Source organism: Sinohyriopsis cumingii, chromosome 5, assembly GCF_028554795.1.
Source record: "Sinohyriopsis cumingii isolate HCF-2022 chromosome 5, ASM2855479v2, whole genome shotgun sequence".
NCBI classification, from domain to species: domain Eukaryota; kingdom Metazoa; phylum Mollusca; class Bivalvia; order Unionida; family Unionidae; genus Sinohyriopsis; species Sinohyriopsis cumingii.
In genome coordinates this window covers 28,345,343-28,358,146 of record NC_142965.1, presented here as the reverse complement: position 1 = coordinate 28,358,146, position 12,804 = coordinate 28,345,343, and the positions used below count along the sequence as shown (strand labels likewise).

Sequence of the window (12,804 nt, the reverse complement as noted above, 5' to 3'; positions counted from 1 at the left end):
TGATTATAATTGAGAAACTGAAATTAATTGATAATTTCATTTAAGAAATAAATTATCTTGCTGTTACTATGGCAACCAATGTTCTATTTCTTTGTGGTGTAATATACCAAATTATTTGCACTTTTAAATGATACTTTATTTAATCTTATTGTTTGAATCACTTCTAATAGTCAGAAAATCAAGCCCCCACCATCTGACGTGCAGTGTATATTTTGTGTGTCTAGTGGTTATGTTGTATGACTTTTCTTTGACACTTATTAATAGAACCATTATTGCTTGAAAATTTAATATAGTTGGTTCTTTTTATGAAGATAGTATTGTTTTAATTTAAAATATTTTTGTTTTTAAGGTTACTGTGAAAAATACATTGAAATTCATACCTCATTTGTTGCCATGGCAACAGACAAGTAAAAAGTGCTGCTCCACTTTGTTGCTACAGTTATCAAGTTTTTTCCTTTGTAAGTTTAGTGTGCAGGTTTTATCCAGTTAGGACAAAAACTAGGTGAAGTATCCTGTCCTGAATTCAACATTGCAGTTAGATTGTCAATTGAAAATTGGAAATCAGGTATGAAATGATTGGAACAACTAAGGAGAAAATATTTTAAAGTGCCTCTCATGACTTTGTAGATGTAACTTTGCACTAGTTTTGCCATGCACAAGTTAAAATATTTGCTACCTCAGCATTATTTGCAGTAGATACCTTTACAATACATTTTTGGCAAAATACCTACAAATCAAATTCAACCAACTGTACCTTTGTGGGTATTGCAACTGTTTAATGTACATGCATACTTTACAATTTGTTTAAAAATGAATTGTTATGAAGAAAATATTTCATGTTTCAGTTTTGGGAAGTGATATCAGATGAACATGGAATAGACCCAACAGGAACATATCATGGTGATTCAGATCTACAACTGGAAAGAATTAATGTATACTACAATGAGGCAACAGGTATAGAACAAACAAGAAAAGGAAAAATGGTATAATCGTTATTTACATGCCTTGGTGAGGGATTATAGTGATACCTTTTGAAGGTTTATTGTGGAGCTGAAAACAAGAGCAAACCCATAGATTTAAAAGGAGGATTTTTTTAAATATAGGGAAAATTTCATGTCATAAACAAGGTAGGGCTTTAAAAGAATATATATTTGCACCTTCCCTTGATTTAATTTTGTGATGTTTTAGAAATGAGTAATTGATGTCCAATATTAGACACTGAGGAGGCAGTCAGGAAGCATTGCTATAAAATGGCTGGGTTAAATTTGGTATGTAGGTGACCATTTCAGGCTTCATTCTAGGTCATGTCTTTTTGCTGTTGACACTTACTTTTCATCATTGGATCATGAAAGTTTGATCCACAGCACCCCATCCATAGAGTACGTAAAAAAGACCCAAGAAAATAAAAGATTGTTATGGTTGACTTTAGGCTGAATCTGTTTTCAAGAATCCTTGTCAGACACTCAGAAGTGAAGTTCTTTGTTTGTTAATAGGGTAAGAGGCACCTTAATCATCTTGTATGTTTTGTCTTGGTATCACTTTGAATTGTGTATGGATTGATTATATTTTTCAATATTCTCAAACAGTTTGGCCATGTTGGTTCTATCTGATGATAGACCAGAAGAAAGGCTACTTACTGTTCCAATTTCGCTAGAACTGCTCCGAAATTGCTGTCTGAATTACAGTCTTCTGACAAAGATGGAACTATTTTGAAAATTTAAAAAATATTGATACTGGTTGTTCACTTCTTTTATATTTTGTATAGCTAATGATATGTACATTTGAAATATTTGTTCAGCTGGGCATAGTCCGTATTTCCTATTTAGATCTTGGTGATTATCGATCACAGACCACAAGATCTGGTTCATTGTGTTCACTGGATTTGTTTCAAAAGAAATGATTTTTAACAACACAGCAGGTTAAATTGCAAGAGATTACCAATTCTCCTAGTGACCGTGAAGTTGAATTTCTGAATAATGATAACGATGAAAGGCACAGTGACTATTCATATCTTGCAAAGAAGCACCACTTAGAAAGATTCATGGAGGAGTATTCTGTAATTTGGCCAGTTTTGCAAAAATTCTAGGAAAGGAGAAACTTTGACATTTTGCGATGTGTGTTCAATTAACATTTCATTTCGCATTGTGGCTGAGATGATTGCAGAAGGCACATGGACCTAGCAAAGCATAAAGATAATTTACAATCTTGAAAAAGCTTCTTTTCGCCATTGTTTACTGACATGGATATGGTTGTCATTAGAGTGGACTCGGCAATTTTAGTGAAGATTTTGGAAGGCTGGAACTTGTCCTTGAGTGCAGCAGATTGATTAATGTGTGACTTTAAGGAAACATTTCCTGAATCATTGCCAAGAGGTTTCAATCCCCCCATTATTTAGGCACATGCATCATTTTCTTCAGCTGACTTTTGCTGGTTATAACATGGTTTGGTTTATAATGGGTTTGGGGTCACACTGATGGAATGTTTCTTTCTAGAAGGATCCAGATAAAATCTTAGTAATAATTAGCAAGTCTATTACTAAAATTATATAAAATGTGGAATACATAATGTAGGCCAGGTATATTTATAGGGAATTCCAAGAATCTGAGCTCAAGTAAATATGTTTACTTCAGTTGTTAATAATCCTAATATTAAACCTATACTCACAGAGAAAATATTGGCTGTGTATTGTTTACAGAATAAAAAAAATAATTCGGGTTAGGTCAAAAATGAATCTGATTTTAAATAAGGTCAAGTCCAAAATATAATTATCAATAGCATATAATGAAATAAAACATTTAAAAACATAACAAACACTGGAAATATACATAATATTGACCATGTAACAATCCTTTTGTACAACAGCGTAAATTCAGATCCCAAATCACAGTTCAGCACTGGCTTCCCATCCATGATTTCAATAGCTTCTTGTTTTTGTTGGGGTATTATTCTGAGAATAATACTCTGGTATCAATCATTTTTGCTATACTTCTGTTTGGTACAGAAAATGGTCTGCAGTTATGAACTTCTGACTACTGTGTTATAATGGGAGAGAGCTGTAATTTGTTAGCATTGATGTGTCTATAAATCTTGTATAATTTCTTACTCCATCATTTAATATCTTGTTGCATTTTGTTTCATTGAAATTGGAACATTGCAATAACAGTTACATATTTCAAAAGGCAGTTATATATCTCATGGTACTGACGACCTGATAAAAGCAGCGGTAAAAGCACACTCTTTTCAGCTGTTTGGCTCAGGGTCAGATATTTCATAACAGTTTATATCTGATAGTTTTGATTCCTTGGTACATTGGTTTATTCCACATCCAAGACCATATATTTCTTGTTCATCACTATTTTGTGCCAGTCACATACTCTTGTATGCTATTATGTATTCCTTCTTTGTGTGGTATATCTAAAAGAAAGGAATAATACAAAGTAGCACTCTACAATGTCCCCTTTTCATAGTAGTAGCTTTTCCAGAATGCCTCTTCTTATAATAGTACTCCCAGCATGCTTCTTCAGGATCCCCTTTGAGGCAAGTGTTTGTTTTTCTGCTTGACCACAAATTACACACCTTTTTATGCTCTGAATTTTCATTTGTGATTTTGCTTTAAAAAATGTTTACCTTCCAGCCTTGATAGAACATCTCCTGATGGTCTGGTTCTTCCTCAGTGGATTTCTGCAACAAAGTTGGCAGTTTGAACCATCTTAGATATTCGTTTTCTCTGTAACACACTCTGAGGCATTTTTACTACATCTGTAGAGGATATTTTATATAATATAAAAGCATTAAAAATTGTTAAAATGGGCGTTTGAAAGGAAACTTTTCCACCACTTAATTCTTGTAAAATTAAAACATTGATAGGACAGAATTTGATCTGATCTATATACACAGACACCACCACCTGTTTATTGTGACTAGTTACTTTTCTGTACTGACCCTTTTTGTACCAAGGAGAAGGACTTTTCATTGTTGAATTTTATGGCTGCTGAGGGAGCAGCGTGCATTATGTAAGTCCTGTGTCAAAATGTGAGTTTTTTTTCTTGTCCATGGGAGTTTTTGTAGAATCCCTCTCCTTGTGCAACAGTCCCAACTGCAGTTATTCTTAGGCGCTATAGGTCTAGGAACAGTTCTGGAGATGAATAGTAACTCTTTATGATCAAACGTGGAACAATATCCATTAAAAGAGTTGCAGACCATATTGTACTTTATTGATTTATATAGATTATAAGTCCTGAATGCCAGTTTGCTCCTCCATGGGATTGTCCCCTCATCCAAGGACAGGTACATATGTGGTACAAAAACACTAGCAAATTGTCTAATCATGTTACTGAAGACACATGCATGTTTTCTGACTGGATTATGACAAGCAACCAAAAAAAAACATCAGACAATATTTAAAAAAATTATTAATAAATAGTACAGTCATTTTATATTAAATCACTCAGAATTCTGGGTGATCATCTCTGATTTCCATGAAATTTTTTACAAGGTGTACATATATGTAATTGATGGCTGCCAGCAAAATTTCAGTACACAATATTCCAATAGCTTATGAAGTTATTGCTAATTGAAGTGGGGAGGGGTAGCATAGTTTTTTTCACATGCAAATTCACCTGCTTACGATAGTGGGTGTTCAAATCCTTTAATTTTTTTGAACTTTTCTCTATAAAGTATGGTTCGAGTCCAAGGCTTGGCTAGCATGGGTACGTGGGAAAGCCTGCCAGGAGCTTCTCGTGGGTCGGAGGTTCTTACCTGGGTTTTCCAGGGTTCTTCCTCCACCTGTTATACTGGCCGCCATGTATAGCCTACTTTGTGCTGCAAAATGGCGTTAAACCCTAGAACAACAACAAACAAAAAAAAATCTGTAAAGTATGGCTAAAAATGTACATATTTGTACACTTTTTATTCCAGTTGGGACAATATCACATCATTCATTGACTCTCAACAGACTATCTTTCACCCAAATCAACAGAGTTGGTAATTTAAAATCCAAATATCATAATTCTTTATTCTTAGGAATGGACTCCAAATGTTTTGAGAAATGTTATATAAGCTTTATATTACCTCTGTGCATGATACTTTGCATTGATGTGCATATGAAAAAAAGCTTCTGAGAATGAGAAACCTATCTCTTGACATGACAGGAAAATGGCATACTCACTACTGGATCTGTTAGATGTGGAAGAGGAGGTATGGTCTCTTGACAAGGCAATAAATGAAGTCCATTGCCTCTTACCCCCTGACCTTTGCCCAAAACCCAACACACAGTCCAAAAATATCCTTTCCAGTCTGGAAAACAGTCTTGCGTTTTCAACAAGCCAAAATATTAATCAGCAATGTTTTTGAAGGTAGGCCATTCCTTCCTTGACTGTTGGTCTCTTTTGCCAGCTATTGGGTACATTCCCAAAGTGGCTCACAAAACCTCCCCAACATGATGCCAGTGCGGCCATGGTGGGTATTTCAAGAGGAGCCTGGGCATGCCTTTCCGTTAAAGACACTGAAACTATGGAACAGAAAGTCTGACTGCTTATCACCATAACTTCACATACCAATCTCTTCTCAGCTGCTTCTTTTAATATGCTGAGAGAAGCATCCTTGAATCCAGTCGCCCTTCAACGCATTATGGTAGCTGTGGCCAAGACCTCTCTGCGTGCACTTTCTGTTTCTGTTGCTTTGTCACATCTGCCGTTAGGTTGCTTTGGACTGTTAAAAGGTATTTCTTGATCACAGTAAAGACATCCTATGGGCTGCTCCACTTGAAGCCGAGAGTCAGTCCGGTGGCCTAATTCCTTTTGTGGTATCTCAAAACTTGTTGGATCATCAACATAGATCCTTCATATCCACTCCAGGCCCATTGCAATCAGACAGGAAGTGTGTCAATGTGAATTACCCTCTAGGGCCTACTGCCAAGTTCTTCAAGCAGACACAGCCTTAGTCCAATATGCAACCTCAAAATCAGCCTACTTCTCGGCCATCTGGCTCCCAGAAATGGACAAATAGATGTGCCTGATGAACATGGAAAGGAAGGAGAGTTTCCACAGCCCCCTTCCTATCCCAAATGTGGGGGTGGGACAGTGGTTTGGTCCTTTCTATAGTGAACGAGGTGTACGAACTCCAGCTTAGGAGCATTCTCCTTTATCCATGAACCCCATTTTTCTTCATCTATTGAATCTGTTGAAACTGAGGGAGAAAGTGCACGTTCTTTTACAGAAATGAGCAGTCGAGAGGGTTGTGAATGATAGTCACCTGCCTTCTATTCCTGTATATTCCTGGAGACCCAGAAAAGTGGAAAGTTTTGCATTATAATCAACCTCTCCCCTTGAAACTGGTTTCTTCTGCAAGAACCTCTCAAGATGGAGACCATCTCCTCAATCTGGAATGCGTTTTGACCGTCCAATTGGCCAGACTCCATTGACCTTCAGGATGCCCAACTACACATCCCCATATTTCCTCCTCACTGCAAATATCTCCAGGTTTGCTTAGGGCAGGAAGGTTTTCAATTACGGGTCCTACCATTCAGAATTTCTTCCACAAGTTATGGAAATAGTGGCAGGATACATCCAGTTACTGGTAATGCCAATTCTCCAGTATTGCAATGACTGGCTGGTCCACAATGTTCAAATCCAGTCCCTTCATCAGGATCTTTACTGCTGTTGGTCCTTGGTAACTCAGTTGAGCCTTTTGCCCAACCTCGAGAAATCAGAATTCACTCCATCGCAAGAATTCATTTACATGGGGATGAATTTCCACACATACCAGAACTTAGAATGAATCCTGGCTTGTTAGAGATGCTACAAGCAATAACTTCTTTCTGTGCTTGACTGTACCAGTCCTGTCTGGAAACTTGAACACCACTGATGACTTGCTTCTATTGGGATGTCTCCATTTGCAACCTCTACAGTTCCTTCTTCTATTAACACTGATCTTTCTAGGACCAGCATTTCATCACCATTTGCAGTGGTTGATGATATTGGGACAGATTCATGATTGGAGTCATGATGCATGCACTCGAATTCAACTCCTATCTATTCGCCAACACATCAGATTCAGGTTGGGGTGCACATTTAGAACCAAAGGGCATAATTCTACAGGTCCTTGGACCCCATCTGAATCATCCCTTAATATAAACAACCTAGAAATGAAGGCTGTATATCTAACATTGCAAGCCTGCATTGACAGAGTAAAGGGTCATAGTTTCCTTCAACAACATGTCCATCATAGTGCTTATGTCCAGGGTAAAGGAGGCACACATGCCACTGCTCTTTGTGTGGAAGTTTCCAGCCTCCTCCACTGGGCCACCTCAGAGAATGTAACACTCAAAGTTCTGCATATTCCAGGCAAGAAGAACATTTTGGTGGACAGTCTCTCCAGAACATGCAGAGCCATCCTCACAGAATGGACTCGTTACTGCTTTGTTTCAGAGTCCCAGTTCTTGCTGTGGGGAAAGCCCATAGAGGATCTTTTTGCAACCAGGCTCAACAACTGGCTTCCATTTTATGTTTCTTCTTTCCAGATCAAGGAGCTTGGGCAGTGGATGTGTTCCATCTCTAGTGCAATCAGCTGCTCATTTATGCCTTCTCACTCTTTCAACTGATTCTTCAAGTGCTGCAAAAAGTTAGAACTTCCACTTCTCAGGTCATTCTCATACCCTCTTTGTGGCCTCAGTATTCATGGTTCATTGATCTTCTAGAATGTTGGTCTCTATACTCTAGTATCTTCCTCTCATGAGGGCGCTTCTGTCACAACACCAGGGATCCTTCCTGCACAACATCCCAGAAGTTCTCCACCTTCATGCTTGGCTCATCTTGAGCAATCTGTCTGCCAGAACAACTTTTTAGGCCAAGTTGACAGTTGCATCATTCAGGCCAGGAGAGCTTCTACATCCAAGGTCTATGGTGCGTGGTGGAGATTCTTCTGTGATTGGTACAGTAGGACGTGTTGATCTTAACTGCCCCTCTATAACCTCTGTTGCTGATTCCTTTTGTTCCTCTTTGTGAATAAAAAATGATCTGTACCCACCATCAAGGGCTATAGAGCTGCCATTTCTAACACACTTATATTCTCTCAATGTACGGTAATTGGTTTGGATTAGCACCTTGCTGATCTTATTAAGTATTTTGTAATGCAGAGACCTGTCTTGTGCTTTCTTATGCCTAGATGGATACTTTCTTGTTTTTTGGTCAAAAGAGTGTACCAGCCTCTAACTGAGTGAGACCTTTCCTTTATGAAATGTAAAGCCCATGAGGTTCTACCTTGGGCCTACCTTAATCACTTCTCCTTGGAGGACATCATGAAAGCAGAATTTTGATGTTCCCATACTATTTACCATCGCTCAACAAGTGCAGGCATCTTTTCTCTGGGTCTCATTGTTACAGCACATGTGGCCCTAAGAAATACCAATCTTCTATAACATGGACCTTTCTACCAGTGGTGGGTATTTTCCATTTTGATCAGGTTAATGGAACATCTGTCAATCCTCTTTACTGACAAATTCAGCTAAATAATATCCATGGGTAAGCTATTGCTGCTATTAAAATGTATATTTGGGGAGGGTAAAACTAATTTTAATTACCGGTATGAAATACTTACCCATGGCTGTTGTCAAATACCCTCCTTATAACCCGCATTGATGTCCTGATGTAGTAGCTATCCATGAAAAAGATGAGCTAGCTGTGCTTGTTTTGCAAATGACATACCAGGGACAAGTGAGTTGCATGAGGAATTGAATCATGCTGACAATTCTTCACTCTAAGGGTGGATGTATGCAGTGTGGGTTTTTTTCAGCACAAAAAAGAAAGCTAAACAATAGCCATGGGTAAGTATTGCATAATTCATATTAGTTTTACCCCAAAAAACTACATTTTACATTCCATTGAATCCTTGTGTATAGTAAATACTATGATTAAATGGTGAGAGAAGGTATGAAAATGAGCAAAGATTTTTATTTTGTTTCCCTTTGTAGTGCATAAAATTTGCTTTTTCATATATATATATATATATATATATATATATATATATATATATATATATATATATATATATGCATGCATGCAACAAAGTGACAATGAACAGTGCAAAACTAGTATCTAACTAGCCTGAGCACTTTCGACTCGTAATGAGTATGTTTCACCTAGTGATGCTGGAAAGTATTTTTATTGACCTAGAAATTGATGAGCCATAATGACTTCTGTTATTTTATGTAAGCACATTTTATATCCCTGGTATTTCAATGATATAATAGTAGTTATAGGCTACAGAGCAAATTTATTTAAAAGAAAATGTTTCGGCTGCAAAAGATAATTTTATTTGTGCATGGTTGTCTTTTTCTAGTCTTGGTTTCAATGTTCTAAGGCAGCGTATCCAGTAAGTTTCCTTTTCTTTCCTGGTTTCGGGGGCCCCGAGTGGCCGAGTGGTCTAAAGCGCTCACCGTTCCAGATCATTGCCATCTCACCTCTGCCTGCGTGGGTTCGAGTCCAAGGCTCGGCTAGCGTGGGTACGTGGGAAAGCCTGCCAGTAGCTTCTCGTGGGTCGGTGGTTCTTCCCTGGGTTTTCCAGGGTTCTTCCTCCACCAGTTATACTGGCTGCCATGTATAGCCTATCTTGTGCTGAAAAATGGCGTTAAGCCCGAGAACAACAACAACAACTTTCCTGGTTTCAGAACTCCAGTTGGGGTTGTGAGCAATTGCAATAAGTATTATATCACTGAAAGTGTGGCATGGGGAGAAGAAGTGTTCTTCAACCAGGCTTCTTTGTCATCCAGTCGTATCTATGATGGTTGATCCTTTTGTGTAGCTTTTCAGCTACACACATGACTTGATGCCTATATTAATAAAGTTTAGCTTCTTGCAATTGTTTTTTTTTTATAGGATTTTGTGTCATGTACATTAATGAAAATACCGGTAAATTTAAAAGCCATGTGCAATTTTCATTTCTTAAACAATTCAGCATGGAAGTATCTTGTACAGCATTACAAAACTATATAGCACTTCAAGCATTAACAAAGGGTTGAAAGATGACCTTCCCAAGAAAGCTCACATCTCAAGATGTTAAAATAGTTTTGCTTCTCAAATAAAAAGAAAGTTGGTTAATTACAGGATATCCATATAGAACAGAAATGGTATAGTGAAATCAATTATCATATTGCAGGAGGCAAATATGTACCAAGAGCAATATTGGTGGACTTGGAGCCTGGCACCATGGATTCCGTCAGGTCGGGACCTTTTGGTCAAATCTTCAGACCAGACAACTTTGTGTTTGGACAGAGTGGAGCTGGAAATAACTGGGCAAAGGGACATTACACTGAGGGTGCCGAACTGGTAGATTCTGTCCTTGATGTTGTCCGAAAAGAAGCTGAAAGCTGTGATTGTCTTCAGGGATTCCAGTTGACACATTCTCTTGGTGGTGGCACTGGATCAGGAATGGGAACCCTTCTTATCAGCAAGATCCGTGAAGAATACCCGGACAGAATCATGAACACCTTTTCAGTAGTACCATCACCGAAGGTAATGTGCTATCTTTGTTAAAAATCAATAAGTATGATAGTGTTGCAGCTGGAGTGTGGGATTGTAGGTATCTTGCCTTTTATTTTGCAGCTGCCTTTTCAAAATACAGTATACCTTACCATGGGCACACACTGTAAATTCAAGGCATTCCTATCATTTGTGGTTCAAAACTACCAGTGTAGGCACTTGTTGGTCATTATTTGTCATTGGTTTTGAGATGTTGGACTTATTCTACCAGTCAAACTCACCATACCTTCTACTTTATGTAAACACTTTAGGACACCTCTATCCTTTCTCTTGGAAGCGTTGGTGGATGCCTCTACCTGTTTGGCCACCTGCACCATCTGCATGAAAGTGCATTTGTACAATAAACAGGAAACATTTTGAGCTGGGATTTTTTTTTGTTGCATCACATGGTTGCTGTTTAAGATCTGGCCTTGATCTGTTATTTTAAGGTAACTGGGTCTCCAAAATGGAGACAGTAGATTTTGTTCTGCAATTTCTTGAATTTGAATGGTTAGAAACTATGAAGTAGGGGTGAAACGATACACCTGTGCCACATATTGATACGATTCACGATAGACATCCCACAATAACATACATTATCAATACATGTATGAATTTGATGGTCTTTCCATATTTAGAAGGTCTGTCATTGGTATGTGGTGCCCTTTTATTTCATTCACAGGTTGTAGCGCCAGTATGTAACATACAGACATATACTTAGCTTCTGTTTATGTGCAGTTCTTGTCCTTGACAAGATAACGAAAATAATTTCAAAGAGATTACATGTTACTTGTCAGTGATTTTTATTGCAGGACTCCTCCCCCCCCCCCCCCCAGGGGTATTTTGATGAAATAAATATTTTTACTTCTCAATAAAAAAAATGTCATTCTTATTTATTCAGTTTATCTTAATCCTGATAAGAATATATGGTCCTATAGCACATGATCCTACAGGCCTAAATTGTTTGAGAAGAGAAATTAAAACTGCATTCTTCATTTAAATTGTCATTATTTTAATTTGGATTATATTCTGCTTTTTGTACATTTGCTGAAAGGGTGATTTTTGACCAGCATGCTATTTTTATCCAGCCAGCCGACACGTATTTAACTCCATTTTCAGGATGTCATTAAAAGCACTTTACGGGTTAAATAAAAAATCGTATACTGCGCTGAGTACATATTCATGTGTTTAACATTTAATTAATTTTGGGAGTTCTAGTGCATCACAGCAAATTTGTAAAATTTGTGTGATTCACTCGCCCTGGCATCATCAATGTTTATGTATTTTATCACCTTTTTCACTAATTTTCTCTGTAGCTTTGCCAGTACTTCCTGATTGTCACACAGTGAGTAAGCTACCTTAAATGCTGTTTGGTAGTTATTGTTTACCCTCAACCGGAAGAAACAGTAACCACCAAATGAGAATTCAGTTTAATATTTCACAGCATGACACCAATAGTGTATGTTACATGTCAATGCTCTTAAAATAAGTAACAGAAAAGAGGGAAAGACAACAAGCTTTGTAAAATTTAACAAATATATTTATTTCCCTAGAATATAAAGTGAAAATTAGGAAAAAGAACTTAAGGTGTTGCAAATTAAATCCCAAAATAATCCAAGAATTACAGACAAAAGTCCTAGTAATTTAAAGTCTGGAATAAAATTCAGTAAAAGTCCAGAAAAAAATCCCAAAATTGAAGTCAGTGATGTGTCTGGTAGCTATTTAAGTGTTGATGTGTCAGCAGTCTTTTGTTGAAGCACAAAAATATAATTCCAGGTTTGAATATACTGTAAATTCCAGTGAATGTCTCTATCCAAGAATTTTATCAGAGCATTTTTGTATTTCCAGAGAATATAATCACTTTGAATTCAATAGTTTGAACAAAAAAGATTCCAGCCTGAAATATTTAAAAAATACTGGTCACAAGATTGAAAGTGCTTGACGTTAAAGCATGAATGACCAATCCTCACAATCACAGGATTATATAGTTCTCTGCTTGACCTCAGGTCACAATTGGCATTTTCTAATGGAAAATAACATTCTAGAATGATCCTGATGTTTGCAAAATCAAAACCATAACCTGTAAAATTCATTTAGGAAAGTCCAAAACCCTGACCCAAATAAACTTATTTACTTTTCTGTTAATAAAGATGCTGATATTAAGTCCATACACACGGAGAATAATTTAGCTATGTATAAGTTGTTTACATAAATTGAAATTTAAAATAAAGTCCTTTGGATCCAGCAGAAATGAACTCAATTTTGGACAAGGTCAAGTTCAGCCTACAAT

At 37.2% G+C, this 12,804-nt stretch overlaps 1 protein-coding gene across 1 annotated transcript in view; it reads left to right on the top strand.

The window, feature by feature from the left end:
• Nucleotides 1–12,804, top strand: part of LOC149798850 (tubulin beta chain-like) — a 36,158-nt gene that overhangs the window by 15,380 nt on the left and 7,974 nt on the right. The window contains exons 2-3 of the mRNA XM_089957753.1: nt 846–954; nt 10,153–10,508. Of these exons, the coding sequence (XP_089813879.1) occupies nt 846–954; nt 10,153–10,508 (465 nt within the window). The remainder of the gene's footprint in view (nt 1–845; nt 955–10,152; nt 10,509–12,804) is intronic.